Source organism: Drosophila grimshawi, unplaced genomic scaffold (genome assembly GCF_018153295.1).
Source record: "Drosophila grimshawi isolate 15287-2541.00 unplaced genomic scaffold, ASM1815329v1 contig_44, whole genome shotgun sequence".
Lineage (NCBI taxonomy): Eukaryota > Metazoa > Arthropoda > Insecta > Diptera > Drosophilidae > Drosophila > Drosophila grimshawi.
In genome coordinates this window covers 2,202,005-2,227,909 of record NW_025063240.1, presented here as the reverse complement: position 1 = coordinate 2,227,909, position 25,905 = coordinate 2,202,005, and the positions used below count along the sequence as shown (strand labels likewise).

At 40.6% G+C, this 25,905-nt stretch overlaps 7 protein-coding genes and 1 pseudogene across 10 annotated transcripts; 3 read left to right on the top strand and 5 right to left on the bottom strand.

The window, feature by feature from the left end:
• Positions 1–237: 237 nt before the first annotated feature.
• LOC6556773 (kelch-like protein diablo) lies at positions 238–4,027 on the top strand. 2 transcript variants are annotated; one of them, XM_001985454.3, is made up of 6 exons: positions 238–583; positions 913–1,737; positions 1,807–2,498; positions 2,572–2,761; positions 2,832–3,019; positions 3,159–4,027. In XM_001985454.3, exons 2-6 carry the CDS (start codon positions 967–969, stop codon positions 3,181–3,183), a joined length of 1,866 nt encoding a protein of 621 aa, XP_001985490.2. In that variant the 5' UTR covers positions 238–583; positions 913–966; the 3' UTR covers positions 3,184–4,027. The 2 variants fall into 2 exon arrangements, with proteins under 2 accessions (XP_001985490.2, XP_032597301.1); XM_032741410.2 differs by having other exon boundaries at positions 239–583; positions 2,832–3,377.
• A 1,133-nt stretch (positions 4,028–5,160) lies between these two features.
• LOC6556791 (zinc finger protein 1 homolog) lies at positions 5,161–6,929 on the top strand. Its single transcript, XM_001985455.2, has one exon. The coding sequence runs from the start codon at positions 5,258–5,260 to the stop codon at positions 6,590–6,592; it is 1,335 nt and encodes a 444-aa protein (XP_001985491.1). The 5' UTR covers positions 5,161–5,257; the 3' UTR covers positions 6,593–6,929.
• Positions 6,930–7,085: 156 nt separating this feature from the next.
• Positions 7,086–9,096, bottom strand: LOC6556702 (probable ATP-dependent RNA helicase DDX52). Of its 2 annotated transcripts, none has more exons than XM_032742607.2 (3): positions 8,986–9,096; positions 7,545–8,932; positions 7,086–7,487 (listed from the first exon to the last, which is right to left on the bottom strand). In XM_032742607.2, the coding sequence occupies exons 1-3, from the start codon at positions 9,046–9,048 to the stop codon at positions 7,124–7,126; spliced, it is 1,815 nt and encodes a 604-aa protein (XP_032598498.1). In that variant the 5' UTR covers positions 9,049–9,096; the 3' UTR covers positions 7,086–7,123. The 2 variants fall into 2 exon arrangements, with proteins under 2 accessions (XP_032598498.1, XP_001985492.1); XM_001985456.3 differs by having other exon boundaries at positions 7,545–8,929; positions 8,986–9,095.
• A 150-nt stretch (positions 9,097–9,246) lies between these two features.
• Positions 9,247–10,682, bottom strand: LOC6556665. Its single transcript, XM_001985457.3, has 2 exons — positions 10,251–10,682; positions 9,247–10,197 (listed from the first exon to the last, which is right to left on the bottom strand). Exons 1-2 carry the CDS (start codon positions 10,632–10,634, stop codon positions 9,298–9,300), a joined length of 1,284 nt encoding a protein of 427 aa, XP_001985493.2. The 5' UTR covers positions 10,635–10,682; the 3' UTR covers positions 9,247–9,297.
• A 213-nt stretch (positions 10,683–10,895) lies between these two features.
• LOC6556733 (arylsulfatase B) lies at positions 10,896–13,726 on the bottom strand. The gene is made up of 5 exons (XM_001985458.3): positions 13,583–13,726; positions 13,333–13,492; positions 12,791–13,279; positions 11,308–12,204; positions 10,896–11,250 (listed from the first exon to the last, which is right to left on the bottom strand). The coding sequence occupies exons 1-5, from the start codon at positions 13,709–13,711 to the stop codon at positions 11,063–11,065; spliced, it is 1,863 nt and encodes a 620-aa protein (XP_001985494.2). The 5' UTR covers positions 13,712–13,726; the 3' UTR covers positions 10,896–11,062.
• A 651-nt stretch (positions 13,727–14,377) lies between these two features.
• On the bottom strand, positions 14,378–17,301 carry LOC6556762 (arylsulfatase B). The gene is made up of 5 exons (XM_001985459.3): positions 17,111–17,301; positions 16,862–17,021; positions 16,320–16,808; positions 14,804–15,700; positions 14,378–14,735 (listed from the first exon to the last, which is right to left on the bottom strand). The coding sequence occupies exons 1-5, from the start codon at positions 17,237–17,239 to the stop codon at positions 14,551–14,553; spliced, it is 1,860 nt and encodes a 619-aa protein (XP_001985495.1). The 5' UTR covers positions 17,240–17,301; the 3' UTR covers positions 14,378–14,550.
• Positions 17,302–17,808: 507 nt separating this feature from the next.
• On the top strand, positions 17,809–18,933 carry LOC116806482 (annotated as a pseudogene).
• Positions 18,934–19,169: 236 nt separating this feature from the next.
• Positions 19,170–25,463, bottom strand: LOC6557831 (battenin). 2 transcript variants are annotated; one of them, XM_032742522.1, is made up of 6 exons: positions 25,387–25,463; positions 21,379–21,602; positions 21,185–21,321; positions 20,450–20,608; positions 20,054–20,387; positions 19,170–19,991 (listed from the first exon to the last, which is right to left on the bottom strand). In XM_032742522.1, the coding sequence occupies exons 2-6, from the start codon at positions 21,586–21,588 to the stop codon at positions 19,557–19,559; spliced, it is 1,275 nt and encodes a 424-aa protein (XP_032598413.1). In that variant the 5' UTR covers positions 21,589–21,602; positions 25,387–25,463; the 3' UTR covers positions 19,170–19,556. The 2 variants fall into 2 exon arrangements, with proteins under 2 accessions (XP_032598413.1, XP_032598410.1); XM_032742519.1 differs by lacking the exon at positions 25,387–25,463 and adding an exon at positions 24,278–24,424.
• Between the last annotated feature and the right edge of the window lie 442 nt (positions 25,464–25,905).

Here is a 25,905-nt window from a genome sequence, read left to right as displayed (position 1 = left end):
AGCTCTTAAGGAATGGCAAACCATAGATGATCTTAGTATTATTTTAATTTATTTATTTTATTAAATAAGCGACAAAAACCTATATTAAATATATCGATAGCTGTGTTATACCATTTCTGATAGGTTCAAATCAGCTCGTTCTATCGATAGAATGAACGATACTACAATACTCGAAAAAGGCCTGCCTCTATCTGTCTCAGCGAGAAGCTTCTGATGAAAATATTGTGAAAATTTGTGTTTGTTGTGCAAATGAAAAAATGTGCAAACGCATTATTAAATAATGCTAGATGTGTTTTTACAATGCCCAGCACTGGCAGCAATTAGTTAACTGTCAAGCATATTGTATTGAAACGTCAAAAACTCCGTGCTTTTTGATTGTTCGATTTTTCCCCAAACCACAAAGTCTGGGCAAGTGCAAAAACGGGTGATTTGCGAATGCATCTGCAAGGTGAAAACGCGCACGACCAATAATTCAGCACAAATGTCGCATTAAGCAAGCACCAAAATTGCATTTTCGAACATTTCCGCCTGCACCTGGTTTCCGTGGACGTGCTTTGGATCCGTGGATAACAGAGACGCAAAGGTATTGGGAGAGACTACAAGCTATTACGATTAGAGATGAGCGCGTGACTAGTCTTGCTCACGCCCACAATTAAATATCCATTTCAAGTTAAATTCAAAGCACGAATATTGTGTGCATATAAAATGTGCACTAATAAATGCACTTAACCTAATTTAAGATCTTTTAAGTTTCCATTCGTTATAATTGTGGCGTAGAGCACATCTCTAATAGACAGTTGAATTTCTTTGTTTTTTATGCGTGGGCAAAGACTGATAATTGAGTTATTTTTATTACCCCTTCCTCCTACTGACTTAACTTAATTTTCGGATTTTTTGTTTTTGCCAATTTAGATAGACGCCGTGTGGGGTTGGGCTTCCGCCCCGCTGCGCTTAGCGGCGAACAGAATGGGCGATCCTTTACTGCCGGGCTCCACCGGCCTGGGCAGTGGTTCTGCCACCGCCGCCACTGGTGGCTCGGTCACAGCGGGCAGTGGCCTGGGCAACGGTGGCACCGGTGGTGCCGAACGTCCGCCGTCACCGGCCCGTCTCACCCACACCTCGGAGAAGCATCCGAAGGTTACGCTCACCGAGCTCAACATGTTACGGCGCCATCGCGAGCTCTGCGACGTCGTCCTCAACGTAGGCGGACGCAAAATCTTTGCACATCGCGTCATTTTGAGCGCGTGCAGCTCGTATTTCTGTGCCATGTTCACCGGCGAGCTGGAGGAGTCTCGCCAAACCGAGGTCACCATACGCGACATCGATGAAAATGCGATGGAGCTGCTAATTGATTTCTGCTACACTGCGCACATCATTGTGGAGGAGTCGAATGTGCAAACACTGCTGCCAGCCGCCTGCCTGCTGCAGTTGGTCGAAATTCAGGATATATGCTGTGAGTTCCTCAAGCGCCAGCTCGACCCGACAAACTGCCTGGGCATCCGGGCCTTCGCCGACACGCACTCCTGTCGCGAACTCCTGCGCATCGCCGACAAATTTACGCAGCACAATTTCCAGGAGGTCATGGAGAGCGAAGAGTTTCTGCTGCTGCCCGTAGGCCAGCTGGTGGACATCATTTGCAGCGACGAGCTCAACGTTCGCAGCGAGGAGCAGGTCTTCAATGCGGTCATGTCCTGGCTGAAGTACAACGTCGCCGATCGGCGACAGCATTTGGCACAGGTAAATTTTACATACTCCATGTTCATCTAATCCACTCCTGACCATGTCTAATTGCCAATTGTTCCACAGGTTTTGCAGCATGTACGCTTGCCGCTACTCTCGCCCAAGTTCCTGGTCGGAACTGTGGGCTCTGATCTCCTGGTTCGCTCGGACGAGGCCTGTCGCGATCTTGTCGACGAGGCCAAAAATTATCTATTGCTGCCGCAGGAGCGTCCATTGATGCAGGGTCCACGCACCCGTCCGCGCAAACCCACGCGTCGAGGCGAGGTGCTGTTCGCCGTGGGCGGCTGGTGCTCGGGCGATGCTATTGCGTCCGTCGAACGTTTCGATCCGCAGACCAACGACTGGAAAATGGTCGCACCGATGAGCAAGCGACGCTGCGGCGTTGGCGTTGCCGTTCTCAATGATCTGCTCTATGCTGTCGGCGGCCACGATGGCCAGAGCTATTTGAATAGCATTGAGCGCTATGATCCGCAGACGAATCAATGGTCCTGCGATGTTGCCCCAACCACTTCGTGCCGCACAAGTGTCGGCGTCGCCGTGCTGGATGGCTTCCTCTATGCGGTGGGCGGCCAGGATGGTGTACAATGCTTGAATCATGTCGAACGCTACGATCCCAAGGAGAACAAATGGTCCAAGGTGGCGCCGATGACCACACGCCGTTTGGGCGTTGCCGTTGCCGTCCTTAGTGGCCATCTCTATGCCATTGGTGGCTCCGATGGCCAATGCCCGCTCAATACTGTCGAACGCTACGATCCTCGGTGAGTTGGACTAAAGATTAAACGTATGAATTAAACAAATCCTAATTGAACTCTGTCTTCATCCGAAACTCAGACAAAACAAATGGGTGGCTGTCAATCCAATGTCCACGCGTCGCAAGCATCTCGGCTGTGCCGTATTTAATAATTATATTTATGCCGTTGGCGGTCGCGATGATTGCATGGAGCTGTCCTCGGCTGAGCGTTACAATCCCCTCACCAACACCTGGAGCCCCATTGTGGCTATGACCTCGCGGCGCAGCGGCGTAAGAGACAGCTCTAAATATGATCAATAACAACGTATTATATTTGTTTGTTCTATTTTTCTTATTGTAGGTCGGTCTGGCCGTGGTCAATGGACAGTTGTATGCTGTGGGCGGGTTTGATGGCTCAGCATATTTGAAGACCATTGAGGTGTACGATCCGGAGACGAATCAATGGCGCCTGTGCGGCTGCATGAACTATCGCCGACTGGGCGGCGGCGTTGGTGTTATGCGTGCACCCCAGACTGAGAATTATATGTGGTGCGATAACAGTTTTAGACAGCATAACCTATAAAGCGAACCACTCATAAACCACATAATGACATCTTTTCTGTATTCATCTTGTACTTTTAACACTTAAAACACACACACACAAACACACATCTATGCTAACACACAGGATACGCAAGGATTCTGTCGTCTGATGGGAGCCGAAGCCGACGACGTCAGCGCAAACGTTGCCGCCGCCGCATTTTTACTGAAAAATAACAACAGGAGCAACAAAAAATAAACAGAACGACAGATAACTGCAACAAATCGAAGCCAAATTTTTTCCAGCGTTTTAAGGTTGATGAACATGATAAACGTAAATTGTATAATTAATTGTTAATTGTTTCTCATTTGGTAGTGCGTTAAATCAAAACAAATATGCATAGTGTTAGACAAACACACACAGATCTACACAATTATACATAAACATAATTATATATATATATAAATATATATATATATATAGATAAACATATATGCATATGCTAATTATGAACGTTCAACTAACCAATCCAAAATGTTCTTTGTAAAACACAGAAACACAGTTGGTTCAAATTTCATGGAAATTTCTAACATGCCTTTTCCCCATAAATTACTCTTAAATTGATGTGAAATTCTCGATATACAAAAAAAAACAAGCATTAAAAATCAAATATATATATATTAATTAAATACTATAAATTAAATGATCGTGCTAATTGTAAAATGCTTATACCAACTATTAACCGATCGCGTACATAATACTAGCGTCTCTAGGACTTATACAACGGATAAACGAATTTGTAAATGATTTATGCACGCGATGTGCGTAAGGAATAACATGAAAAGTAAATCTTACCAATACTATTTATTAAAGTTTTAATTAAGCGCCAGCAACAGCTTCCTATCAGGCTTAAAAAAGGATGAAAAATACAATGAAAATTAGCTCTAACATAGTACATAACATTTCAATAGAACAATTAACGAGTAAATACATATTTCTAACTGATAAGCTTAACAAAAAAAAAAAACTCAAAAATTAAATCGATTTTTTGACTTGTGGCAGCTGCGACTGCTGAGAATGAAAATGTTGTTAAGAAACTAAATCGAAATAACAAAATGAAAAACGCTACTATATTTTTAAAGTGGGCGCCCATGCATTTTATTTATTATATATAATTTGTTTCGTTGTTGCCTTTTAAAATCATTTACACACACACATTTATTCACAAATTATACATCAATATTTATTAATTATTATTTTTTCTCATTGCTCACATTATTATTATTATTAGTAGGTTATTCGTATACATATGTTTATTATTTGAAATGTTGTTAACTTGGCAAACGAATTGAATGTTTGCTTCCAAATAAAATTTAAGAATAGCATTTAACAGGAAAAAAAGAACACTAATTTATATATTAGAAATAAGGAAACAACACTCACACAAATGCAAAAATTAACAATAAAATACAAATAAATAAATGCACACAAAAAAGAATCATGAAAACGTACTAAATATAAGATTATACAAAACAGTACAATAAATATATCAAAACTGCATGACTAAAAGTTATTAAATTTAATTTACTTTATATACCCTGTTACAAATGGGTAATGAGCACTATGAAGTATTTATATTATTGATCAGCATTAAGTGCAGAGTCGATCTACCCAACAAAAGGATCTCAGAGACTGAGGGCCAGAGACCTCAAATTTTGAATATATTACTTTTCGTATACCACGCGCATATCAAGTTCAATTTATTTTAACGATAATTCGTGAATATTGATATAAATCGATTACCGATAGCCAAACAGATGTCTTTTTAAAAGACTCCCCGGTGTTTAATTGAGCAAATGTAAAAGTTTTATTTAGATCGGATTAGAAACACTACAGTTATAGCCCAGAACGTATTATACTATTAAACTCATTACTATTAAAAAGTGCAAGAATTTACTGCATACATAAGTATGTGTGTGAAAAGCGGACAGCATAAAAATCGTGAATATATTGTGTATTCTACAGCTTTAACATATGCAATGGGTGCAGGGTATCTCGCCAAAGGCATTCTGACTTGGTTTAAATTGCACGTTTCGATAGAAAAGGCCTGAAATGATATCGACCGCAATCTTTATGTTTCGATAAATGGAATATGGTCATCCATGACAACAAACTCATATAAAATTGCATATAAAGTTTGAGAAGCCTTTAACAGTTTTTTGCATTGGTCTTGCTTGCTGTAAGACATGGAGAAAATATGCCGCTTTTGCTTAAGCGACACCGAAACACTTGTCGATATATTCGACGATCGAGAGAAGTCCGCGGAGGAGCCAAGCTTGGCAGAAATGCTGAACGAGTGCGTCGAGAGCAAAGTGAAGAGCGAAGATAAACTGCCCAAGAAGATATGCTTGCCATGCCGCTCGGATGCACGGACAGCGTTCAATTTCAAGCGCAGATGCGAGCACAGCAACAAGTTGCTCACTCTCAAGGTGGAGAAGGAGGATGTGGATGTAGATTTCAAGCGCAGATGCGAGCACAGCAACAAGTTGCTCACTCTCAATGCGGAGAAGGGGGATTTGGATGTAGATTTCGATGCGTTCTTTGATATGCTCGTGGATGAAGAATGGGAACTGCCAAAGAGAATATTAGACGAGAATTGCATCAAAATCGATCCCGATGCGAGTCCGAAGCCGGACGGCGGCAGTAACGAAGAGAGTAAAGTGTCGAAGAATCTGGAGCCCAACAAGACGCATACTGAGGATCAAGAGTTGGAGAGTGTTTACTCTGCGGATAGCTTGGAGCAGGCAGATCAGTCACCGCATAATGAGAACAATAATTCGATATCAAATCGATACCCAACTCGGCAGTCCAAACGAAAGAGCTACATAGAGCTTGTACCGCAATCGGACACGGACAGCAACTGGTCTGAAGACATGTCAGCATATACCAATTCGGAAGCAGGTGAATCGCAGAAGGAGACACAACAGGGGCAGGGGGAACTAAGCAAGCCAAGCAAAATGAAAGACCCCAAAGATCGTCCACATGAGTGTCCGGAATGCCACAACTCCTTTAGGCGGCTTTCGACCCTGCAGACACATCAGCGCACTCACACCGGGGAGCGTCCGTTCAAGTGTCCGCACTGTCCGCGGGTGTTTGCCCATAGCTACCACATCAAGGATCACTTGAATATCCATTCGGGCGAACGGCCACACAAGTGCCCCCATTGCCCGAAGGCGTTTAGCCAAAAATCGAATTTAAGAGCACATATTTACACACACGCCGACGGCAAACTGCGTCCGCACAAATGCGGCTATTGCACGAAAACTTTCGTCCGGAATTATGATGTCAAGGTGCATCAGCACCTGCACACCGGCGAACGTCCATATAAGTGCAGCCACTGCTCGAAAGGCTTCAATCGTCGCCGGGATCTGTCGCGTCACGTTCGCATTCACACGGGCGAACATCCATTTAAGTGTCCACAGTGTACCTTGGAATTCTCCAGGAGCGACCTACTGAAAATCCACCTACGTCGACACACCGACAATATTGGCCAAGGCGCCAAAAAGGCGGGAAAGACTTAAATTAAATATTATAAATGAGTAATTTGCTAACGTCTATAAAACGTAGAATGAAATCAATAGTTGGTTATCTATTTATGAAATGTTTTGTATTAAGCAAATATTTGATTTCAACATTTTGTAAATACCTATGGAACATCATTCACTTTCGAATATATTTAGGTTTATTTAAAATATATTTATACATGCATATATAATTTTTAAATAACAATAATTTAAGCTTTTTGAAATGGAAAGTTCTTTTTGAGATATTGCCGTTAACTGGTTTATTGACATAATAGGAATATGATGTACATATAGAAATTAAATAATGGAAAATTAAATTGCATTTCGGATATATACATACAATATTTAAATATGTACGTAAATTATATTTAAATTAATGTTTTTTTTTATGGAAAACGAAAATTAAAAAGACGCCTTTGGTTATTAGAATCATATTTTCAATCCATAAATCAAGAATATATTTTCATTTAAAAAATTATAAAATTCTAGATAATATATAACATTTGATTGTTTAAAATTAATATATTGTTAGGCGTGATTTTTGGCCTTTTTCGATTTACTTTTTGTTGGCACTTTGCTCTTGATTTGCTCCTTAATTTTGGCCAGTTTTTTTACTTTGCGAGAGGGAACTGAATCCGAACTCTTGGCTGAATTATTATCCTGATTCATGTTTTTCTTTGCCTTTGCCTGTTGTTTGAGTACCTTTTCGGTTTTCTCAACTTTTTGCAGTTGAACGAAGTTTTTGGGAATTTCCGGTCGTATTTTGGTTGATATATCTTCTCGTTCCAGCGGCTTCTTGGCACGCACTTTCGCCTCCGATTTGCGCACTTTCTTCATTTGCAGCATGTACTCCGGCACCTTGCCACCCGAGTTCCTAATTATCTGTGCAACGCTGCCAAATGGGAGATATATTAAGCGCGCTTCTAAATTGTATGACATCTTCACTTACCTTCTCAAATTGGCCGTGTCGTCCTGGGTAAAGAAGGTAATGGCACGTCCCGGACGCCCAGCGCGACCCGTACGACCAATGCGATGAATGTAGGAGATGGTCGTTGGCGGAAAATCATAGTTGATGACCAGATTGACGCCCTTAAAGTCAATGCCGCGTCCCATCAGCTCCGTACAGATGAGCACCCAAATGTGCCCCTCACGAAAAGCGCGCACACAATTGTCGCGCTGATGCTGCGTACGCTCAGCATGGATGACATCCACGTTGATGCCATCGTAGAGCAGCTCCTCGAACAGCTGCTTGGCACGCTCCTTGCTCTGCACAAAGACCAGCACTGGCGGCTGGAGTCCATTGCGTACCATCTCACGCACCGCTAGCAGTTTACCGCTCTCGGAGCCCACAAAGAGCAGCTCCTGTTGCACTGTATCCGTGGCACTGTTCTGCACTCCGATCGTTATGCGCACCAGATTCTTGAGATGACGCAACGCCCATTTGGCCACGGGCACCGTGTACGTTGCACTGAAGAAGGCGACACGTTTCTGGGCGTGCGTACATGCCGCATAGATGTCGTCCAGCTGCTCCTTGAAGTTGTTTTGGCCCTCTTCCATGAGGCGATCAGCCTCGTCCAGCACAAACCACTCGATACCCTTCAAGTCCAGCAGCGGTGGCTGCTGCTGCAACATGAATCGCACTCGGTTCGGCGTCGATATCAATATATCATACTTTTGCTTGCACTCGGGACCATGCTGTTGTCGCGCCTCGCTTACCTTGCTGATGAAGTGCGTCCGTAAGCCAGTCGATCGGGTTAGTTCGCCGCATTCGCGATATATTTGCTGGGCGAGCTCACGCGTGGGCGCCAGCACTAGAGCACGCAATCCTGTTGTCTTGTGGCTGCGCAGACTGTTAATGATGGGCGTGAGAAAGGCTAACGTCTTGCCAGACCCCGTCGGTGCACAGGCCATCAGTGCTCTATTGGCCAGCAGGACGGGCAACGCCTGCATTTGTATAGCTGTGGGCTGGGCGAAGCCATACGACAATAGATTCTCTTGCAGACGTGGCAGTAGATTGTAGTGTGGCGAGTTCAGTTCGTCAAAGCTGCTTATGGGCGCTGGCACATCCTTGCCCAGTACTGTTATGCTATTCTCCTTGCGCAGTGCACTGATCTGCTCGGCTCGCTGCAGTTGCTCCAACTGTTCCGGCGACAATTGCTTTTTTGCCTTCTTACGCCTGGGCTCATTTGACGTAGCGCTTGAGTTGTCCGCAAGTAAACGAAATTCGGCAGTTGCTGTGCATTCCTCTGATAGCTTCTCTTCCTTGACTGGCTTACAAACTGGTTGCTTTTGCTCCTTTGAGATTTGTTGAGTGCATGGTTTGATTGATGGAGCCTGCTGAGTATATGCTAAAGTTAGTGTCTGTCCTTAATTTATTAGCTTCTACATACCGTACGCTTCTTGGTGAATCGCACACCAGCTGTTAATTGTCTAAATATGTCATGCGTATCCATTATTTTGTGCCAAATAACTCAAGTAAATTAAATCGAATTTGACGCACGTGCATTTGTTTTGTTATTGCTGCAGTGTTGCCAGATGTTCGGCAGATGACCGGTAAACAACTATCGGACTGAACTGTTATCGATAGTACGGTATTTTCGAATGAGTCAAGTTTATTCTCCGTGCTGACTAACAATGTTAACGGACGAATTCATGCTTTTATTTATTACATCTTTTTATTTAAAGTATACATATACTTAATTCTATTCCCCATCATCAGTTTTGACCAATGCATCGAGCAGTTCCATCCGTCGACGAAGTCCTTTTATATCCTTCTCGCTACCTCGACGCACTGGCAGCTCTCCGCCCCAGTTGAATTTATTCTGATCACTCACATCCGTTCCAAGGTAATTGTCGAGGAAATCCACACATAGATTGTGCAACGCACAAATGCTTTCCACAACAAGCCGCACCTCATTCAAGTCCCGCGCCTCCAACGCATACAAAGTGTGAAAGCGACGCGCCAAAGTGTCATTAACATTGTCGGCCAGTTGGAATGCCGGCTCCAGCAGGCCATTGAAGACGATGTCCTTTCGAAAGCACTCGGCCTCAATGGGTCGCACCAGGTAAGATTTCAGTGGAAAACTGTTGCTGCCAATCAGATAGCTGCCTGCTGGCATCGTGCGCGGATTTAGTGCCAATGTTTGTCCAATGGGCGACTCCTCGAAGCTGTACTCCTGCTCCAGCTCCACATAGCAGTCGATGATCTTGCGCTCCGCATTGCAAATTAGCTGTAGTACTACGGCCACCTCAGCATGCTCACACTCCAGGAAGATGTCCAGGCGCTTCAGGGATATGATGCCGAACAGTTCGTGGAAGCAACTCAGCTGCGGCACACTCTGAAAGCCTTGCAATGTGTTCTGTTGTGCCTCCAAGGAGTTGGGCCACTTGATGAAGCTCTCGTAGTTGTCCGAGATAATGTGCCAGAAGCTGCGCACCACCTGCTGACACAGCGACCAGGGAAACTGAAACTTGCGCGCAATCTCCTCGAAATGCTCGTCCGTTGCCAGTTTCCACAAGGCCAGCGAGAAAGTTGTCTGCGGCGCTGGCGAGCCGGGCACAGCATGCCGCAGCAGCATCCCCTCCAGCGACTGCTGGATTTTCTGCAAGGCGATTGGAATTAAGGGTAGCTGCTTTTTTGGAGAACCATACTCACCAGATAGGTCAGTTTACGCATATGCAAATAGGATTCGAACTGTGCATCCACATAGCGATGCAACAAATTCAGCTCAGAGTATTTCCACTCCAATTTTGCCACTTTGCTAGATGCTCTTGCCGCCATTGCAGGCTCCACGAAATGTGACCGCTTCAGTTTTCCCTTGGCCGGTACTCGTTTTTGCTGCATTAGCGCAAAGATTTCCGCCTCATCGTCACTGGCTTCGAGCAGCGGATAATTGGTGGAAAAGAAGCTGGCATTGCTGCTGCGACTGGAAGGCTCATCGATGAGCAGATCCTTTGTAATAATTGTGGCTATATTTGCCAAGACAGCTCGCTCTTCCATGTTGGTATCTTTCACGTCTGCCTTTCTGGCATCCCCCATTAAAGGGGCTGCGGATTTGCTTTCTTTTCCACCCTTATTATTATTATAGTGGAACAGCTGTTAATATTGCGCGCCAAGTTTGCGCATTTCAATTTCATTGCACTTCAAATAAAATTAATATCATTTAAATATACAAAAACTACATAATTACATAATTCTAATAACAATAATCACCAAATATTACCAAATATTACATTTAAATTCAAATATCTGCAACGTTGCCATTATATTCGATAGTTAAACTCTCCAAGCTGGCAGCCGTTATCGAATCTCAGAGAAGTTCCCATTTATTCTTCTACTGTATTTATGAACGTTAAAAAATTAAAATTACAATAACAACATTTGCGATAATATACAATTGAATTGATAGATCTTCAATGCTGTCATCGATTTGTTATCGAAATAAACGGCCAAGCCACAAGTGAAACTCAACTAAATGAAAAGCGCTTCAAGGTAGAAGCTGCCAAGGAGAAAACAGCTGATCTGGCGACGTTTCTTGTCACGGCGGCGGCGCAAGTGCAACTTTGGCCACAACTTGCAGCGTTTTTCGTCGGAGGAAGCGTTGTTTGACTATCGGCGCCGCAAGGAATTCCATTTAAATCACACTCCAGAGGATCTGCCAACGTTTATTTAATAAAATAATAACATATTTATTTAAATAGGTGCTACTTACCTGCACAAGGCGCCTTCACACCAAAGTTATCCCATGTGCACTCATGCAAGCTGGGATCTGCATCCCTTTCGTTTGGGCGATTTCCTGGTGCCACCGCTCCAGAACGCAGCTGCTGAACACGCTGCCTCATGATTGCCAGAATTTCCGAGTGCTGCTTCGAATAAGCTAGATTATTTTGCTCGCATGGATCGGTGCTGAGATCGTACAGACACTCCTCCAATAGGGCATTGCAACCACGTTGCATGTCAGAGCAGATGACAGCTGCAGAACGGCTAAGAATATCGATGCGATCTTGTGTAATCTGCTGTATATCGAAGGATGCGAGCTCCTTGGAGACAGCTGAATTACGCACCGCCATCCCATAAATGGAGGCACGCGGATCCAGGTCGTCCAGCTTGCGATAGGTGAGCAATTGATCGTACTGACCCTTCGAGGTGGTGCCATTCACATACTTATACTGACCCAGGAGCAGTGATTGCATTCTACCGACATCATCCAACTGGTGAAGAATCTCTCGCGGAACATGCGGAGCATCTTTTGGTCCCGACAACTGCGGCCACAAGTCAATGCCATCGAGATGCAGGGAGGAGTCCAGTTCAATGCCGGCAGCATGCGCCAACGTGGGGAGGAAATCACCAACATAGATGGGCTGCGTAAACAGATTGCCACGCGCCTTCAGCAATGGACTCCAAATGGCGCCGGCAACACGCAGGCCACCTTCCCACGGCGAATCCTTCTGACCTTTTAGTGGCCAATTCGAACCTGTGTTGGCAAAAATGCCCACAGACGGGGCTCCATTGTCCGAGTAGAATATCACAATGCTGTTCTCCAGTTGATCTGTGCGTGCCAATGCGGTTATTACTCGGCCCACGCTTTCATCCAGTTTGGAAACCATGGCTATAAAAATAATATTGTAATAAACAATTAAGAATGCTTTATTGCGAATTGTGAATGTCCAATGAATAGATTAGGGTATCTACTATTTTTACGCCCGACTACTAGATATCCTTTATCAAAATAATCTTAATAGACATTCGAAAAAAAATATATATAATTATAATAATATCTATAAAATACAGTTGAACTTCTGTGCAAAGTTGTAATTGAAAAATGATACACTACCCCAATTATCATTCCTTGATAGTAAAGTTTTGCTCCTTTCTTGATGCCACACTTTAGAAATGTTATCTTAAAATACTTTTAACTATTTGAGAATATACCACGAAGAATAATTTTCATAACAATTTTCAAAAAAAATTTCGGTAGCTCATTAACTCAATATGATATGCTCAAGATAGGAAGGTTGGAAATTAAAATGTATCTATGTGTTGCGAAAAAGAGAGTTTGAACGAACATCAATTCCAGATTTACATAGTCTTGAAGTGGGCAGATATTCAGAGATTATTGCTTTTGCCGCATATGTAGATCAATTTGCGATTTTAAATGAGTATACTTAATCAAAAGTACTGCTTATTAAATTCACCTGCATATAATCTCCGGTTTGGATCGTTGATGTGGACAAATTTTTGGAGCTCCTCCTCCGGTGCCTGCAACGGATCAATTTCATTGCCCGTGTGGGGGGCCAAATGGCTGAGTATTAGGAATAGGGGCTGCTCCTTGGCCGGCTGCTCTCGTATTATGCGCTCCGCTTCGTTGGTCAACAAATCCGTGACGTAGACGCCTCGATCTGTGCACTCCACCTGCATGTTGCGTCGAAAATCATAGCCCATAGAATAATTGTCTGATGGCATTTGGGAGCGACGCTGATAGTAGTCGATGTAACCACCCCAATAGCCATAATGATAGTCAAATCCCCGATATGTGGGTGTATACTCCGGCCGGACGAATCCCAAATGCCATTTGCCAACCAGATTGGTTGAATAGCCCGCATCCCGAAAGATCTCCGGCATCAGTGTAGCATTCAACGCCAGACCCCAGGGCTCCTCGTTAAGAATCACACTATGCTGTGTGCCTGTGCAATATATCTGTTTTACTAAAAGTAACAATAACTTGAGATAAGTTTACCTGTATGTATGGGATATTTGCCGCTTAGAAGCGCTCCACGAGATGGGGTGCACATGGACGGTGCATAGAGACGGTCCAGGAGGCGTCCATGGTAGGCCAGTGCATCAATGTTGGGCGTTAGGAATTCACGTGCTCCGCGAATGCTAATGTCATCGAACCCCTTTTAGGTAGGACGTTTTATTATTATTTTTTATTTATTTATTACGAAATGGCTTTGACTCAAAACCTGATTGCGGTTTATTTGACTCACCATATCATCAGCCATTACAATAATTATATTGGGCAATTTGCTGGCAGTTCTAGTCTCATTTTTCTCGCTCGCCTCAACCCAGCTGAGATTGGGCAAAAGTAAAAGGACTGATAAGATGACGAAGCGCATTTTCGTAAATATTGAAACCGCTCCAGACGGCAGCTAAAAAACGACTGAGACGCGCATTTGCACAAGATATAAGAGTTATCTTAGGCACGACGAATATAACACCTGTGCCAACATGCTGACTTCGTAATTGCACTATAAATTACAACTAGCTATATACTATTGTGGTCCGTTTGTTTTGTGTAAATGTGGGGAGTATAATAAGGTTAACTAGATAATATGATCCCAATATAATATATATATTCATCATTTGACCGATTCTTCCAACTGTATTATATAACTGTATTATTTACAACTGAATTATATAGTGATCGCATCCTGGCGGCAACAAAGTAGTAATATTTACTTTATAGGGTCGGAGACGTCTTTTAATACGTAACAGCTTTACGACAAAATGATACCGCGGGAAGGGTATACATATCTGGCCAGCTCGAATGCTCTCCAGCAATTAGCACACAATAATAAAGTTTAGCAACTGTCACAAATATGTTTAAGCACATATGGTCGAATGTGGGATATAATAACAATAATTGCAACAAAACAGGTATTCAATAATTAATTTAAATTGAATGATCTGCCACGCAGCCAGTCAATGCTTCCACATATTCGATAATAAAACTCTCCAAGGTAGCAGTCGTTATCGAAATTAACGGCCAACCGATCGCATTTTGAATTCATTGTATTTCATATTTATTATTCTACTGCATTTATATACAAATGTACGTTGAAAAGTTTCAATTACAATAAAAGTGATTGCAACAATTGTAAAGAATTGTATTAAAATATGATCATCATAGCCAGCGATTTCTTATCGAAATAAACGGCCAAGCCTCAAGTTAAGCTCAAGAAAATGAAAAGCGCTTTAAGGTAGAAGCCGCGAAAGAAAAAACAGCTGATTTGGCCACTTTGTTCGCCACGGCGGCGGTGTAAATGCAACTTTGGCCACAGCTTGCAGCGTTTCTGGTCGGAGGCGTCATTTGGCTATCGGCGCCACAAGGAGTTCCATGGAAATCGCACTCCAGAGGCACTGAAAACATTTATTTCAAAATAAGAATTTAGTGATAATATTAAATTATTTAAACAGGTGTTACTTACCTGAGCCACGAGCCTTAACCCCAAAGTTATCCCATGTGCACTCGTGCAAGCTGGGATCTGCATCCCTTTCGCTTGGACGATTATTCGGAGCCATAGCTCCAGCACGCAGCTGCTGAACACGCTGCCTCATGGATGTCAGAATTTCTGAGTGCTGCTTCGAATAAGCTAGATTATTTTGCTCGCATGGATCGGTGCTGAGATCGTACAGACACTCCTCCAATAAGGCATTGCAACCACGTTGCATGTCAGAGCAGATGACAGCTGCAGAACGGCTAATTGTATTGATGCGAGCTTGTGTAATCCGCTGGAGATCGTAGCGTGCAAGCGCCCTAGAGGCAGGTGAGTTACGAACTTCCACCACATAGCGGGAGGCACGCGGATCCAGGTCGTCCAGCTCACGATAGGTGAGTACTTGATCAAATTGGCCAGCCAAGGTTGTGCCATTCACATACTTATACTGACCTTGGAACAACGATTGTACTCGCCACACATCGTCCAGCTGGTGCAGAATCTCTCGCGGCACATGCGGAGCATCTTTTGGCCCCGACAACTGCGGCCACAAGTCAATGCCATCGAGATGCAGGGAGGAGTCCAGCTCAATGCCGGCAGCATGCGCCAACGTGGGGAGGAAATCACCAACATAGATGGGCTGCGTAAACAGATTGCCACGCGCCTTCAGCAATGGACTCCAAATGGCGCCGGCAACACGCAGGCCACCTTCCCATGGCGAATTCTTTTGACCTTTTAGTGGCCAATTCGAACCCGTGTTGGAAAACATGCCCACAGACGGGGCTCCATTGTCCGAGTAGAATATCACAATGCTGTTCTCCAGTTGATCTGTGCGTGCCAATGCGGTTATTACTCGGCCCACGCTTTCATCCAGTTTGGAAACCATGGCTATAAAAATAATTTCGGTTAACAGGTATGAACAAGCTTATAATTGGGGTGAATGGCCGCCTAGTAGATAAGATTAGCTACTGTATTTACGACTGACTAGTGGGTACCCTATATTAAAGATTTATGATCACAAAAAATATTTATAAATTGCAAGGATGTTTTTCTTGTAAATATGAATCGTTTTCGTTTTTATATTTATATAATGAAGTGCATTTCTGGTAAAGTTCGAGTTCATTGTACTTTTACTCACTACGCTGCAAGCTGCTTTTATTCAAAATTGATCAAACAAATATGCACCAAAAATAAGTTTCTGTAGCTCTTCAATTACCGTTTATGTTCGAACCCCTCTTTTGGATTCAATATTCATACATCTTTTGGGAAACAGATAGAGTCAAAGACAGAAAATTTGCTTCTGCCTATGATATTCAAGAACCTGAACTCCAGATTTAGGTCGTCTGTAAATCAACTCTGAATCAATTCTCATCTGACGACGCTGATTGAGCTGATGCATGAGTATATGTACTCAATGGGGTCAGAGATGCTTGTTTTGCTTTTATTTTTACAGCTAACTAAAAGTATTGCTTATTAAGATAGCTACTAAAACTCGATCAGAACTCACCTGCATACAATCTCCGGTTTGGATCTTTGATGTGGGTAAATTTGCGCAGCTCTTCCTCTGGGGCCTGCAATGGTTTATTAGTATTGCCTGTGTGGGGGGCCAAATGGCTGAGTATTAGGAATAGGGGCTGCTCCTTGGCCGGCTGCTCTCGTATTATGCGCTCCGCTTCGTTGGTCAACAAATCCGTGACGTAGACGCCTCGATCTGTGCACTCCACCTGCATGTTGCGTCGAAAATCATAGCCCACGGAATAATTGCCTAATGGCATTTGGGAGCGACGCTGATAGTAGTCGATGTAGGCACCCCAATAGCCATAATGATTATCAAAGCCCCGATGTGTGGGTGTATATTCCGGCCGTGAGAATCCCAAATGCCATTTTCCAACTAGATTGGTTGAGTAACCTGCCTCACGGAAAATTTCCGGCATCAGAGTAGTATTCAACGCCAGACCCCAGGGCTCCTCATTTCCGATCACATAATGTTGTGTGCCTGTGCGATACATCTGTTATAATAATACTAATCATTACTTTTGATATGCTCACCTGTATGAATAGGATATTTGCCGCTTAAGAGTGCTCCGCGAGATGGGGTGCACATGGACGGTGCATAGAGGCGATCCAAGAGGCGCCCATGGTAGGCCAATGCATCAATGTTGGGCGTTAGAAATTCGCGTGCTCCGCGAATGCTAATGTCATCGAAACCCTTATAGATTATACGACTTATGATTATTTTTGTTTATGTATTACGAACTGTTGTTGATTCAAAAACTGATTGTGATTTAGTTTACCCACCATATCATCAGCCATTACAATAATTATATTGGGCAGTTTGTTTGCAGTTCTAGTCTCATTTTTCTCGCTCGCCTTAACCCAGCTGAGATCGAGCAAAAGTAAAAGTGCTGATAAGATGACGACGCGCATTTTCGTAAATATTAAAATTTTCGAATGCCGCTCGAATACCGCTCCATGCGGCAGTTACAAACCGACTGAGCAGCGCATTGGAAAAAATCTTGCCAGACACTCGAGCGCTGCTCAGCGATTAGCAGACAGCACTAAAGTTACGTATAAGCTCGACTATATGGCAAAAGCAACAACCGCTGTTTGAATAAGCACTAAAATAGACAATTGTTCATTGACGGCTCTGTTTAAAAATAAAATCAAATCGTAAATGCAATTGCGGTTTATGTGGCGCACTTTTAGGGCTCAATGTCGAATATTGAATTAATTGATCTTCTTATTAGAATTATATTAATCCTTTTATTATAATTGTTATTGTTTATAATTTAATTATTTATTATTATTATTTTTTTATTATTAATTATATTTTATTATTATTATTAAATGATTTATTATTATTTTATATTATTTATTAACTCTGATATAACCGAAGTTTTCTGATAAAAAACTTGATGCTTAGAAAAAGTTTTGAGTCTTTGGCAAAAAAAAATTATGAATGATATAATTTACTTGTTTTTGTTTTGACAACTGCGATGTGTGGTAAATAAAGGTTTCAGTATTCTTGTTTATATAACAAATGATAACACACCTTAAATCTTTAAAAACGGTTTTATTTAAAATAATATCCCATTATATCCACTTGCCCCTTCTCTTTACCACTGTCTTTAGTATAACGAGTGTTTATCAGAGTAGTCCGCTAATTTCCCGTTTAGTAATTTTAGACATTTTCTTTTTACTCGAAGCATTGTTGTTATTGTTGTTTGCTATCTGACTTTCTAGAAAGGCTTTAAATCGTGCTTAAAATGTTGAAGAAATATTTTCGTGATTTTATTTTACTAGCTTTTTTAAACTCATTGAGTTTGCTGAACATAATGATGGCAATCGTGATGAATTAATAATACAGCAGCACCGTAAAATAGAAAAAGAGGTGAGAGGGGGGCCAATATTTTTATGGCTAACCTGTAACCATAATTTTTTATTTGCTTTACGTTTTACATCATAGTACAGGGAATTTCATGTTTGGGTATATTAATTAAATATTTATTGGTTGTAGATCAGTGATTCGACTCCATTGGTTAATGATAATAATAAATTCCATTAACCTGTTTGACGGCAGAATATCAAGGCGACGTCGTTTTTACAGCCAAAATTCAAGATTTAGCTGGTAAATATCAATTTATACGACGTACACGATATACAGCTAACAGGGCAACTGTTTTTTTTACTCTTACAACTTGGCTTTCCCGGATTTTCATGAAACTGTAAGTCGAAGCATTTCGCTAATAGAATATTATCGTTTACTTGTCCAACTAGTTTATGGATGTTATAAATAGAGTCGGAGGAACTGTGGCTATGCTATGGCGAGCTGCATAATATCTTCAACGAAAAGGGTTACTCCAAATATGTGATTGTTTATCTGCCCTTGGTAAAATCGGCACAACTACAGAAGGATGCCGAATTCCAGCACTTCATCAATGGTGATCTCACCGTTGAACAGTTGTGTCATCAAGAAGTCGGCCCATGTTTAATGAACCCGATCACATAGCGATACATGTCATAGCATTGTATGCAGCCCTGAGCGCAGGTGTGCATGTTGAATACCTGTACAGGGCTGAGAGGCTCTGAGCCCATGGTGTATCTTATCTACAGACCCGGTCATTATGGTACATTATATTCAAAGTCTCCTTAACTGGGTTAAATTTGTCTATTAAGGTTTTTAATATTGCTTGGTTTTCTATTATCAACTAATTTACTTATCTAGTTGGCGTTTAACGACGTAAAAGAATAATTGCTGCCATATAAACTGATTATCGCTTTGTTACAACAACTTGGGGTTATTATTACAATGCTGCGGGCATTTTGGCTCGTTATCTCGAATTAAATAAAAGCAGCATTTGAGTTTATGGTCTGACGGCTGGTTGATAACCTTAATCACACCTGGCGATCATGCCATTGTGTTTAAAGTATTTTCCCAGCTGATTATGTTTTTATTGAAATATAATTATTATTATTTTTTGTTTTAAAGTGTAAAATATTTATCTCTAGAGTACACTTCATTTGTGGTCAAGTATTCTTTTAAACTATTTGCTAAGTGACTAAATAATAAACACAGAAATTAACTAAAAAGCTTTCGCCTCAGTTAGGCACACACACACACACTTATTAACACACATTTAGATAATACTAATTATTAATACACACACGCACAATCATTAGCTAGTTTAAAGGCATAATCAATAGCTCAGTATGAGCGCTTTTTATGTTCCTATGTCCTGTAATTTCACCAAACAACGCTACGCACCGCAGCTGGCAATCCACATATCGCATTGTGCACGGGTATGGCCAGGAATCCGGCGAGGGCGATGCCGTAGGAATCCGATTGGACGACCATGGACATGGCGAACTGCTGGCGACCCGGTGGTATTTCCTTGGACATGCGGTAGAAGGTATTTACATAGGCACCGCCACCCAGCAGTCCCTCCCACAGCACAATGACGAACACAATCCAAATGGTGGGCGTGTAGAACCAAATGACTTCCGTGAGGAAGTAGATAACGTTAATGAACTGAAACACGGACATCAACCATATCTTGTCCAGTTGGAATAGGTTGACGGATGAGCGCGATATGAAGACGCCTATCTGATAATCCACATTGAGCCAGCGATACTGAGCAGCCATATCCAGGAAGATGTTTTCAAAGTATACCAGCTCAAACTGTAAAGGAACAATACTCCAATTATACGCATGTAAAAATATCATTAAAAGCAATGACTGACCAGGCCTTGATTGATGAAGTACTCAAAGAAGTAAACCAAGCACAACGGCAGCATATATTTGAGCAGATGCTTTATGTAGGACATCTTCTCCTTGAAGCCCACCAGTGGTTTATCATCGCTAATGAGTTCCTCGGTGGATTCCACTGTGGTCACAGGCAAAACCTGTGGGCGACGCAATAACAGCCAGAAGGCAACGGCTTCGATAGCGGGGAAGATCAGCATGATTAGCATCGTATCGCGTGGACTTAAGTCCAGAGATCGCAGCGTGGCATAGCTTAGTGAACCAATGACTCCAGCACCGCCAGTGCCCGATGACCATGTCGATATGACATTTCTGTAAGAAAAATATGCAGTTAAAATCGTGTTAAGATCTAAAAATTTAACTGAAAAGCTTACTTGTTAAAGCGCGAAGAGTACGCCAGAAATGTAGCCTCTCCAATGCCACTGCTAGCTGATGTAATGACCACGCCCAGCAACGCCATCCATTCGGCATTTGCTAAGCCAACCAGCAGAAATCCAGCCGCCGAGAACAAAATCGCAGTGCCAATGCGTACACTGTACGAAAAATATATCAGATTGTTTAAAAATGTTGGTAAGATTCTCATTCTCAAAATGAATATATTTATTATAGTAATATTTATAGCAAATTTAGTAAAGTATATATAGTATGATAGTACAGCATGCATGCTCGTTAAATAAATTTAAAAACATTGTTTTTTTGTTTCGACTTTATTTAATGTACTTGTCCTTGCAAAGGGTAATTTAATTTTTGAATAAAACGTTTAAGAACTGGTTTTATTATTATTTATTACTTATTTCTTTTTAATCATCTGTCTATTAAAATTAAAAATAATCTCCCTTTTTAAGTTATCGTGATAATTTATTAATTTTTCAGCAGGAATTTTAAGGCACTATATTATATGACAGATATCAGTTAAAAGATGAGAACTTATGTGAAACAAAGTATCTTGACCAAACTCTCAAATGATGTGGTTTTTTAGTATTTTTCTTTAGAATGCTTCCCAAAAGTACTATTCTTTCTTGCAAAACATTATTCAGAATCAATTTATTGATATCAGAATTCAAGCGATTGGATAACTAGCAAATAAGAATAAATGAATACAAACTCACTTAACCCAAAAGGGGGCGAAGGGCATCAGTATCTTGACAAACAGCGAGGGCAAAACATCCGCCAATAAAATGGCACCTGTGGATACCAAATGGCATTGGCGTTCATTATCAGCAACATCATTGGGATCTTTCTCTGGCTAAAATGGAGTATCAGTTAGTTTATTTATAAGAACATTTGTCATGATTATTCTTACCTTCTCATTAAACTGATCAATGATATCATGGGCAGCACTCAGCATTACCACGTAGCCATAATTGTTACACAGACCCAGTATCCAATAGGCTGTCAAATCTCGCCACAAACTGCGATCATTTCGTATGCTGTGTGTGGCACCTGCCGTAGTGACCACCACCTGAGGATCGTGTTCGCTTTCGTCCGCCTCTTGCTGCTTGCTGGGCGACATTTTGGTCAGAACCACTGAAATGAAAACAAAAAACTTTTTTTAATAAGCATTGCGTGGTTGTAATCTATTCAGCTCTATCCAGTCTGAAAACGATGTATGTAGACATGTTTTCTAAAGATGTTATATGGCTAAATATATTTGTAGAGAGCTTAACTTTACACCTGTGCCTCAGTTTGTATTTAACTTTACACCTGTGCCTCAGTTTGTGCAGGTGTTGAATATAATATGCAAATTAAACATTTTTAAAAAGCTTTCATGAGCTCTTAAATGCATAAAGTTCAAAAGCTTTGCTTATTTTAGTAACTCAATTATTTTGTATTATTTAATTTATTAAGCTAAACATGTTTGCCTGCGGTCTTGAAGTTGACATTGTTTTTTTTCGTTAAGCAAGTTCCTAGAACAAATTTTGCCGACCTACATGGCGAATACGTGATTTAAATGCCAACAACCTAAAACAGCTGCAACTTTTTAGTATCAGTTAAGTGTACTTAGGAAAAGTATTTTTTGTTGCATAACCCAGAACTTAAGTGAACCTAGGTGAGTAAAAATAATATAAAGAAACTCAAGTGTTTTATAACTGAACTGAACTGAAGTAAAGATAACAAAGGCAGCACGCTAATTTTAAATGTTTAACAATTAAGTTATTCTTTGCACAGAGTACTTCCTAAACAGTATAGTGCGTTGTAAAAGTGAACTAATTTTCTAGATAATTCTTTAAAAACTATTTCTTATATTTATATTGAGGCAAGGTGTTTAATAATTACAAAGAGTAAGAAGTCACTTAATATTTACAAAGTTTATTGATGCGTTAAACTGTTCTTTATTGCTGTTCAATTTTATTTTTACTTTAATTTGCCGACATGTACAGAAGCCAAGCTTTATTCTACATGCGTCATTCAGTTAAAATATATATATTTTTGTTGCCTTAGCACACGATTAGATATTGCTATTGTCACAACCATGTTTTGAAAAATGCCTGTATTTCACAAAATAAATAATTGGGCTATACAAAATGTAAATGCACAATTATATATATATATATATATACATATTTAATTACTCTTTGGAATTCAGGCTGCTAATGTTTTTGTGTCATTATAATAGAATTTGTTTATCAACCATTCAATGCAACGCAAGGGGAACAAAACTAGATCCGGATGTGGATGTCGATGATATCGGAATCTGTCCATTTATTGGCAAAGCTTTTCGTATGAGCAAAGTACAAAATGTTCGATTTGTTCGCAATCCCTAGAACTTGTGATTTGATAGAGAAACAGAACAATAGCTAAGTGAAAGAATCAGTAGTAAAAAAAGTACATTTCAATTGACTGCCAGAAATATTGAGAGTGAGAGAGAAAGAGGGAGAGAGGTTCCGCTAGATCATTAGTATCCAATCAAGTTATCTCAACGATTCGCTCAGATGCCGCTGCAACTATGTGACCTTGTCAATTCTTTAGATTAGCTACTGAACAGCTAAATAGACGCCTGTGCAACCCACGTGAGAACTTACAGAGTGGCAATAATTAAACCAATAACAAATCCATTTGTTACACACGTAACAACAGGTCAAGTTCTCGATAAGATGCATGTCTATAAATATTTCAAATTGTCGATAACAATCTTTACGCTGACTCATTCAGGTGCTATACACAGCCATGTTGTTGGCCTAGTTTGTAAGACTATCTCAGCTTAGTTGTCACTTTCGTTTGGCATAGCCGGCAATAAACCTGACACCGGTCCGTCAAAATGCATTTGCAATTATAACCGATAACGTAAACTGACCCGACAAGTTTGCGCCATTTGCCTCGGTTCATTTCTGTTTTTATTTATTGCACAGCACAATTTGTCTAAATCACATGACATTTAGTTTTGCTGGCTTCAATACAAGTTCAAATTGTATATTGGAAGCTTTAGTTTTGTTGGTTGTTATATGGGAGTACCGGGAGAACTGGTTCAAGATATAGAGTCGTTATACCCTAGCTATTGACTTTCGTTTAACCAAGTGCTTTGAGTTAAGAACTAATATTTATGATTTCATATTCTGATTAATAGAGAATTTTAATAATATTATAGGATATTTTCGTATCGATTTAAGATACATATTTATTATATATTACTTAACTATTTACTTAAGTTAAGCATAGTTGTTGTTAGAAGATTGAATATTTGTATATGCTTTTTCTGGGTAATAAATTATTTTAATGGGTTGAGAGACGCTATATAAAATTACCGGCTATATAAAATATCGGCTTAAGATAAGTTGTTCAACAGTAGCATGAGAGCAAACACAAACGAAGTTGTTTATTTTGAAAATAGGTTAATTAAAAATGCTTAAACAGACTTTGAGTTGTTTATATGTCCAACATCAATAAGTAAAATAAAACAGTAAACTCAAAAAGTTTAAGGCTCAACAAGCAAATATATGTGAATCATTTCAAGAACTGCTCTAAACTTTAACACTTAAAAGAAGTTTTAGATATCTTCATTTAATAATTGTATTGTATTATAAATATGTAAAACATAATATACATTAAAAATTATGTATATATATTTTAAAAATGCTTTTTTTTATTGTGTTAATATTAGGTTGTATTAATTGAAGAATTATTAGTACTATAAATATTTTGTATTTTTTTATAATAACTGTATTGTACCATAAAAAAATAAAAAATTGTATATACGTAAGCACCTTTTGTAAATCTTTATCTTTTATGGTCAAAGGTTTTTGATTGTTTTAATATTTGATTGTATTTGGAAGACTTAGAGAACAGTTTCCGAAAATTTCAGATAACGTCGCCGGCTCGACAATGTTTTGCGCGTTTTAACGTTCCACGACCGACTGAATCTGAATGAACCGCCCTCAAAATGAGACCCACAACGTCGCTGACGCTGACAATATAGACGGCAGCAGCAGCAGCAGTAGCAGCAATAGCAGCAGCAGCAGCGGCAACGATGAACGTCAAAGACCCCAAGTGCTTAAGGCACGCGAGTTGCGAGCGGCAGCATAAAAAAGTCAAAGTAAAAAGCTAGCAAAACAACAACCAAAAGGCAACAAGTGCCAAATTGTCGATCAAGCAGGTAACTGCACGAGTATATAAACAATGTTTCAAACAAATATATATATGAATGGGCAACACTGTAGCTGCAATGGCGAATACCTTTGCTTTGGGTGCAATAGTGAGGGGCTTTGGGCGTTAGGCCGCTGAGACACGTCACGTTTATTTATTTATTTTTATTTTTTATTTCTGCCTGCACTCTTGTTTCGGCTGGCCTTACTTGGCCTCTGCTAATGAAGCGTTAAAATATTTCATTGGCGTTTGCCAAATTCATTTTGAATGCCAGTCGGTGGTGTTGTTATTGTTATTTGTATTGTTTATTGTTTCGAGCTTAGCCGAAATAGCTTAGATATTGTCATCAACGTTTCGTATGCGCGATGCCGGCACAGCACCTAATAAAGTAGGCTAAACATAATTTAAATCGGCTCGAATGCAAAGATATGATTTGAGATATGTATATAGAATGCGGAATGAAATAAGCAATGAATTGATGCAGATAACTTTTAATTTCAACTTTACTTTCAATGATGCAAACTGGAAATGTAAATCATGTTCGGAAGGATATATTTATAAATATATAAATAAACTTGACTGGCTGCCTCATTAAAGTTCGTTTTGCTTCAATCACATTAAATGCACGTTTATTTAATGTTAAACGAAAAGATTCGCAGGGACTTTTATTGGTAATCAAGTGACTCAAGTGCCAGCTTAAATTCGCTTTAAAACCTTATCGCTTACGCACATTTCTTTTATAACCCTTCAAGCACTTGGAGACCGGCCGCCTTGTGAATTAACGCGTTCGAACAATGAAAAACAACTGAACGTGTCAAATTCAAGCTGAAATACTTGAGACCTATTGACAATATTATCTTTATCTTTATCTTAGTACAGAGTAATTCCCGGGCATAGATTAAAGCACAGTTGCAAGCAATAACAATCCGATAAGATGTACACATTAACACACACATTTATAAAACACCAGCAGTATAAATCTCAAGATATCAGTTAAGACAACACAATTGGTAACAAAGGCGTTCGTATACTAGCTATAAATCTATATAACCAAACGAATTTCAGTCTCTAGTGACCAAATAAAAAATATGTATTTACATATGTATGCGAGTGCAATTAAGAATGAAATTGTCAGACTCGCTTTAAAATAAAACCATTTGCGCTCTTGTTTAGTATGTACACAAACCGCTGAAAACGATTTTACACCGCAGCCGCAAAGTATGCAACCAAAAAGGTAAAAGGTGTGAAA

What these genes read in the sequence shown, in the direction of transcription:
- LOC6556773 (XM_032741410.2), top strand. Translation starts at nt 967, where the DNA reads ATGGGCGATCCTTTACTGCCGGGCTCCACCGGCCTGGGCAGTGGTTCT. An exon ending in GGCGACAGCATTTGGCACAG is followed by an intron (nt 1,738 to 1,806) that starts GTAAATTTTACA and finishes ATTGTTCCACAG; the next exon opens with GTTTTGCAGCATGTACGCTT. An exon ending in TGACCTCGCGGCGCAGCGGC is followed by an intron (nt 2,762 to 2,831) that starts GTAAGAGACAGC and finishes TTCTTATTGTAG; the next exon opens with GTCGGTCTGGCCGTGGTCAA.
- LOC6556762 (XM_001985459.3), bottom strand. Translation starts at nt 17,239, where the DNA reads ATGCGCGTCGTCATCTTATCAGCACTTTTACTTTTGCTCGATCTCAGC. An exon ending in TTGTAATGGCTGATGATATG is followed by an intron (nt 17,022 to 17,110) that starts GTGGGTAAACTA and finishes ATAATCTATAAG; the next exon opens with GGTTTCGATGACATTAGCAT. An exon ending in CAAATATCCTATTCATACAG is followed by an intron (nt 16,809 to 16,861) that starts GTGAGCATATCA and finishes TGTATCGCACAG; the next exon opens with GCACACAACATTATGTGATC.
- LOC6556665 (XM_001985457.3), bottom strand. Translation starts at nt 10,634, where the DNA reads ATGGGGGATGCCAGAAAGGCAGACGTGAAAGATACCAACATGGAAGAG. An exon ending in TGCGTAAACTGACCTATCTG is followed by an intron (nt 10,198 to 10,250) that starts GTGAGTATGGTT and finishes ATCGCCTTGCAG; the next exon opens with AAAATCCAGCAGTCGCTGGA.
- LOC6556733 (XM_001985458.3), bottom strand. Translation starts at nt 13,711, where the DNA reads ATGCGCTTCGTCATCTTATCAGTCCTTTTACTTTTGCCCAATCTCAGC. An exon ending in TTGTAATGGCTGATGATATG is followed by an intron (nt 13,493 to 13,582) that starts GTGAGTCAAATA and finishes CCTACCTAAAAG; the next exon opens with GGGTTCGATGACATTAGCAT. An exon ending in CAAATATCCCATACATACAG is followed by an intron (nt 13,280 to 13,332) that starts GTAAACTTATCT and finishes TATATTGCACAG; the next exon opens with GCACACAGCATAGTGTGATT.
- LOC6556791 (XM_001985455.2), top strand. Translation starts at nt 5,258, where the DNA reads ATGGAGAAAATATGCCGCTTTTGCTTAAGCGACACCGAAACACTTGTC.
- LOC6557831 (XM_032742522.1), bottom strand. Translation starts at nt 21,588, where the DNA reads ATGTCGCCCAGCAAGCAGCAAGAGGCGGACGAAAGCGAACACGATCCT. An exon ending in TACTCTTCGCGCTTTAACAA is followed by an intron (nt 20,388 to 20,449) that starts GTAAGCTTTTCA and finishes TTTTTCTTACAG; the next exon opens with AAATGTCATATCGACATGGT. An exon ending in ACTTCATCAATCAAGGCCTG is followed by an intron (nt 19,992 to 20,053) that starts GTCAGTCATTGC and finishes GTTCCTTTACAG; the next exon opens with TTTGAGCTGGTATACTTTGA.
- LOC6556702 (XM_032742607.2), bottom strand. Translation starts at nt 9,048, where the DNA reads ATGGATACGCATGACATATTTAGACAATTAACAGCTGGTGTGCGATTC. An exon ending in GATTCACCAAGAAGCGTACG is followed by an intron (nt 8,933 to 8,985) that starts GTATGTAGAAGC and finishes GCATATACTCAG; the next exon opens with CAGGCTCCATCAATCAAACC. An exon ending in GACACGGCCAATTTGAGAAG is followed by an intron (nt 7,488 to 7,544) that starts GTAAGTGAAGAT and finishes CCCATTTGGCAG; the next exon opens with CGTTGCACAGATAATTAGGA.